The following is a 6,637-nucleotide window of genomic DNA, read 5'->3' as shown; positions in this document are numbered from 1 at the left end:
TTAAATGATTATATTGCATTATTTGATGAAATTATAAATTTTATCCGAATATTCGATAATAGGTTCGGGAAAAGAGACCGGGGACGACGAAGATTTAAATAAATATTTTTCATTAAATATTTTGAAGGCTTATTAATATGATTAAAAATGATTAAATTGTACTAAAAATTATAGTTCAAATTATTTTACGATATGAGCTCAATTTTAACCGGGAAGTCGGTTTTGGGCGAACAAGGTATTTTTACATTTTCAAATGTGTTAAAGAAAATATTATTCCCAAGAATTTTGGCGTATGACAAAAACAAGAAAGCTCCGCGGTTCATATGTGTGACATATATCAGTTCAACCGTCCAGCTCAAATAATGGTGTATCTTTCTAACCGGCAAAAGCTAAAAGGAGTTTCAACCGCTTATCATTACCGGATCATTTAAAGGACCATTTATTGCTCAAAGAAATTCTCTGACCGGTTTAATAAATTCAAATTATTACACCATCTTGAAGTCAACGTATATACATCTGCTCCAAGATTGATCCGCATTTATGATCATATCCCAAAGAAGAGAGACCAAGTATAGACTGCATGTTCTGATGCTAAATACAGTTACTATAAAAGAAACTCCTCAAGAAAAGCACTTCAGAACGGTGCTGAGCAAAAAGAAGATTAAATGCGTTCATTAAAGAACATTTAATGCTCATAAAGACGACGGCGGCTCATTTGTTCAGAGAATCGGGTTAACGTTGCTATGTCCTTCCCGACCATTAAGAAAATCGTGTATATTAACGAAGAGTGTGCTAGCAGAAAGGTGTCTTTTCATATCACAATCGAATTATAACAGCTTGCTTGCATACTTGAAAAGATCTCCGAGCGCTCCTAAAAGTTTACATACCTCTTCGCTCAATTAGCACGCTTTCAACAGAAAATCATTTGATCATCTTAGGATCATTTTCGTGCTACTCATACCAAACCGTTTATTCTCATCAGTAACCTTTTGGTTATTAGACCAAGTCTTGTTATCTGGTGAACTGAGTGTTCTTAATATCCAGAAGTGTAAAGTGATCACTAAGAGTTCCAATACAGGCAGTGTGATAAGTCCTGATTGGAGTGGGCTGTTGCAAATACGTTGTAAAGACAAAGTCTTTTAGTGAAATATTTCCTGGAAAAGGAAGAAGGGGTGACGTAGGAGTATTCAATCTCCGAACATCAATAAAAATCTTGTGTTATTTACTTATCGCAAGCTCTTACTTTTCTAACTGCAATTTGTTAAGTTTGCTAAAAGTGTTTGAACTGTCATTGGAAATTGTGAACCGTTTTCCGCATTCATCAGTGGTTCAAGTTTCCAACCGTTTGAGAAAGAATTTTCAACCGCCTAAAAACGTTTGAAAAAATTATTTTAAATAAGAAAATTTGAAAGAGTTCATTCACCCCCCCTTAAACTCTTTCCCGATTCCAACAAGTGGTATCAGAGCGGAGTTTTCTCAAACACTGACATCTTTTCAATCACTTATGACTTCTTTCAATAAAATTCCAATGTTCTCTAAAGAAGATTATGACGATTAGAAAATTCGCATGTAGGCACATTTAGCAGCCCAAGATGACGACATGTGGTATGTCTTAACTGACAGGCCAATGAGAATTCTGAAGGTGAATACAGTTGCAACAATAACTGAAGGTGCTCCTCAGATGGTTTAAAAGCACAGATCTGAATGGACAGTTGAGGATAAGAAGAAGGAAAATTTGGATAACGTTGCGAAAAATATTCTCTATAAAACTCTGGACAAGAATATGTTCGCCAAAATCAAGACCTACACTACTGCGAAGGAAATATGGTAAAAACTTACTCAACTATGCAAAGGCAATGAACAGACTAAGGAAAACAAGTTGATTGTGGCTATCCAGAAGTTTGACAATGCAAAGATGAAGCCAGGAGAAACTCTTGCAGAATTTTACGAACGATTCAGCAGTGTCATCATCGAACTCACCTCACTCGAAAAAGAATATTCCAACAGAGAAATTGCTTTAAAGGTCATGCGAGGTCTTCCTAGAGAATGGGATGTAAAGACTATAGCAATGCGAGTATCAAAAGATCTAAACAAACTGGAACTTCATGATCTCTTCGCCGATCTTAAAGCGTATGAGTTCGAGCTACGAATACGAACTGAAGAGGATCCATCCACATCGCAACAAACAAAGGCACTGCCAGCTACCATAGTGAATCTTCCGGTCAAAGAGTCCTCAGGTAAGAAATCTGCCGAGCAATTAAGCAATGAAGCCATGTCTTTATTCATTAAAAAATTCAGTAAATTCATGTGTAAGAATCATTCACAGATGAATAAACCTCACTTCAACAAGGACCATACTGATGATGGTCAAGCTTGTTTTAACTGTGGAAAGAGAGGACACTTTATTGCAGAATGCAACAGGCCAAGAAAAGATGAAAAGAAATCAGGTGACAGAAGAAGAGTTAAAGACAACAAAAGATTCATCAAAAAGAAGAGTCAGCGAGTCCTAGTTGCAGAAGAAGAAAAAGACAAATGGGCTGAATCAGAATATGAAAGATCTATTTTTGAAGAATCTTCAAGTGAAAGCGAAGATGAGAAAGTAGAGTGTCTCATGGCCAAAGAAGATCAAGAATCTACTGATGAAATGGTATTTGACTTTAACTCCGATGAATTCACACAAGTAGATCTTTTCACCGCACTTCACGACATGGTAGATGAGTTTAAGAGGCTATCACAGCAGTTCAATGAAGCCAAAATAGAAAAACAAAACTTGGAAAACAAGTTAACTCTCTCTAGCTGTTCGCAGCAAAAAGAGGTTAACGGTTTGAGAGTAAAGTTAAGTCTGCTAACAGCTGAGAATGATGATCTGCGAAGATTGTTCCATGCTACTTTGAAAGAAAATAAACGGTTGATAAATACAGTTAACACTTGGAACAAGTCCTCTGTTTCTTTGAATAGGATGTAGGAAATGCAGAAGCCAGTCGGAGATAGAACCAGGCTAGGCTATAGCATTAATGAATGCAGCACCTCAGGAGCACAAACTCAACCGCTACTAGAAAAAAGCAATTTAAAACCAATTAAATTTGTCAGATCTAGTACGGTATATGAACATGATAAACCTGAAGATCGAGGCACTCAGAATGTAAATCTTGAAAATAACAGAAGGCGATGTGGTTTAGAATACATCGAAATTGAGAATGCTAAAACCAACTGATCATGGGTCAGACGCAGGCCTAATAAAACCATTCACAACAGTTCAGGTTGGGCCAGCAGAAAGTCAGGGTCAGCCGGAAATTATTTAAAAACTAGACCGAACCATTACCACAATAGCCGACCTGTTCAAAAGAGATACCGGTTGAGTGACAATGACAGATGGTCTAAACAACATACTGGAAAGAAAAAGACACTGCATACACCACCTGATTATGCACATAACAGCTCTCTCCTTAAGACACATCATGAAAAAAATCCTTCAGGATAATTCAAGTGTGGATCCCTAAGGGTCTAATAAGCTCAGGACCCAAATAGAGAAGGGTACCAATCTCTTATTCAATAATTACAGGAAACAAAGAAAAAGGAGCTAGAAGAATCCATCTGGTTCTTGGATAGTGGCTGCTCTAGACACATGAATGGAAGCAAAGATCTCCTGTCAGAAGTAATCTACTACAAAGGTCCAACAATCACCTTCGGTGACAATTCTAAAGGTAAAGCTGTTTGTAAAGGTAAGATTATCCACGACAAAATTATTATTAGAGATGTACTTCTTCTAGAAAATCTATGTTATAATCTGATAAGTAAAAGCCAACTATGTGACAGTGGTTACACCGTAGAATTTCAAAAACTCATATGTACTGTCAAAACCACTGCAGGTAATATCATGTTAACTGGTCATAGAGAGCAAAATACATATAAAGTTAAATGGAATGATGACTGTCTTAGCGCACCTACCTGTTTTGTCGCCTTAAATGGAAATAAAAATTGGCTTTGGCATAAACGACTCAATAATCTTAATTTCAAATCTATTGCCACTATCAGAAAACTTAAATTAGTATCTGGATTGCCTAACATTGATTTTGCCAAAGATAGATTTCGCAATGCTTGTCAGTTAGGTAAACAAGTCCGGTCAACATTCGAGAGCAAAGGAAGAAACTCATCAGCAAGATGCTTGGAACTTCTTCATATGGACATGTTCGGACCAATACCTGTAACAAGTTTATGGGGAAAGAAATACACTCTAGTAGTTATTGATGATTTCTCCAGATTTACATGGGTAACATTTCTAAACTCCAAAGACCAAACCACTGATCAACTAATCAAGCTGCTCAAAAGACTTCAAAACGAGAAAAGTGAAGCAGTTGACAAAATCAGGAGTGATAGAGGAACTGAATTTCTAAACCGATTCCTGTCATCCTATCTTGAAGATCACGGCATAAAACATGAATTATCAGCAGCAAGATCACCTCAACAAAACGGATTAGCTGAAAGAAGAAACCACACATTGAAGGAAGCAGCTAGAACCATGCTAACGAAATCTGGTATCTCACAAAGGTTTTGGGCTGATCCATTAACACAGCCTGTTATACTCAAAACCGGTCCATGATCAACAAAAATCATGAGAAAACTCCATATGAAATTTGGACTGGCAATCAGCCATAAGTAGGATACTTTCGCATCTTTGGTTGTAATTGTTTCATTCACATCAATGGCAAAACACATCTCACCGCTTTTGATGTTAAAGCTGATAATGGCACCTTTTTAGGATATTCAGCAGTGAGCAAAGCATACAGAGTTTATAACCAAAGAACACTCACTGTTGAAGAATCTATACACATTGTATTTGATGAATCATCTATATGTCATGACAACAATAGTAACAGTATACATGATTTAATAAATAATCTTGATGCAACTAACCTTGAAGCAAGCAGTGATGATGAGGTAGATCTGAGAAAAATAGGGGGAATCACATCAAAAGAAAGTCCAACCGCTCAAGAACAAACTCAACAGGTGAATGAACTAGAGGACATCCAACAAACGCAGATGGAAGTAGCACTGAAGCAAGAAGAAGGAATTATTCAACCAACCGAATTAAATCCATATGGACCATGTCTCCAGTGGAAAAAATGATCATCCACTTGAGCTGGTCATCGGTAACCCTACTGCTCCTCTTAGAACTAGAAATCAAATGATAAATGAAGTTATGCATGTTGCATTTGTCTCTCTGATAGAACCTAAGAAAATTGATGATGCATTACTTGACTCAAACTTGATAGAGGCCATGCAAGAAGAACTTAATCAGTTTGAAAGAAGTAAAGTTTGGCATCTAGTCCCTCGGCCTAATAACACTCATGTGATTGGAACTAGATGGGTATTCAGAAACAAAATGGATGAAAACGGTTTGATTAAAAGAAACAAGGCTAGACTTGTAGCTCAGGGCTATAGACAGGAGGAAGGAATAGATTTTGATGAATCATTTGCCCTGGTTGCCAGGTTAGAAGCTATTAGAATAATTCTGGCCTTTGCAGCATTTAAGGATTTCAATGTATATCAAATGGATGTTAAATATGCATTTTTAAATGTATTATTAAATGAGAAAGTTCATGTAGAACAACCACCTGGCTTTATTAATCACACTTTTCCTGATTATGTTTACAAACTGGACAAAGCTCTGTATGGACTGAAGCAGGCACCGAGAGCATGATATGACACATTAACCATATTCTTGCTTGAACATGGTTTCTCATTTGGAACGGTTGATGAAACATTGTTTACATTCTAAAAAAATGATCATTCATTGTTTGTACAAATATATGTGGACGATATTATTTTTGGATCAACTAACCCTAAGCTATGTGAGAGATTCTCCAAGATGATGTAGGAGCAATTTGAGATGAGCATGATGGACGAATTAAATTACTTTTTAGGACTGCAAGTCAAGCGTCCGAAAATGGTATATTTATAAATCAAGCCAAATACACTCGAGATATGCTAAAGAAATTTGGCATGGAAAATTGCTCTCAAGCTTCCACCCCAATGAGCTCATCAATTAAACTGGATAAAGATGAAGGGGGAATCTCTGTGGACACAAAAATGTACAGAGGGTTAATAGGTTCTTCGCTATACTTGACTGCTAGCCGACCGGACATTATGTTTGCGGTTTGTTTATGCGCACGGTTTCAAGCTAAACCTATGCAATCTCATTTTATTGCCTCTAAATGTAGCCTTAAATATCTTAAAGGAACTACTAATGTGGGTCTCTGGTATCCCAAAGATTCAAGTCTTAATCTTGTAGGATATTTAGATGCATATTATGTGGGGTGCAAAGTCAACAAAAAGAGTACAAGCGGTTCATGTCAATTTTTAGGCGAACGGTTGATTTCGTGGCTTAGCAAGAAACAAACATCAATAGCTACATCAACCGCCGAAGCAGAGTATCTTGCGGCTAGAAGTTGCTGTGCTCAGATGCTTTGGATACAACAACAATTAAAAGATTATGGCATCCAAGCTACTAATTCACCCATTTTCTCCGATAACACCAGCGCAATAGCAATCACATACAACCCAGTTACGTACTCTCGGACAAAACATATTGATATCAGACATCACTTCATCCGAGAACACGTCATGAAGAAAGAAA

General features: G+C 37.0%; 1 protein-coding gene across 1 annotated transcript; it reads left to right on the top strand.

The window, feature by feature from the left end:
* Positions 1 to 1,915: 1,915 nt before the first annotated feature.
* LOC142535170 (uncharacterized) lies at positions 1,916 to 5,127 on the top strand. The gene is made up of 5 exons (XM_075641708.1): positions 1,916 to 2,274; positions 2,422 to 2,920; positions 3,563 to 3,722; positions 3,870 to 4,535; positions 4,760 to 5,127. The coding sequence occupies exons 1-5, from the start codon at positions 1,916 to 1,918 to the stop codon at positions 5,125 to 5,127; spliced, it is 2,052 nt and encodes a 683-aa protein (XP_075497823.1).
* Positions 5,128 to 6,637: the final 1,510 nt, after the last annotated feature.

The sequence above is a fragment of the Primulina tabacum genome, unplaced genomic scaffold (genome assembly GCF_025594145.1).
Source record: "Primulina tabacum isolate GXHZ01 unplaced genomic scaffold, ASM2559414v2 Contig850, whole genome shotgun sequence".
Taxonomy (NCBI): domain Eukaryota; kingdom Viridiplantae; phylum Streptophyta; class Magnoliopsida; order Lamiales; family Gesneriaceae; genus Primulina; species Primulina tabacum.
This window is presented reverse-complemented; position numbering and strand designations above follow the sequence as displayed.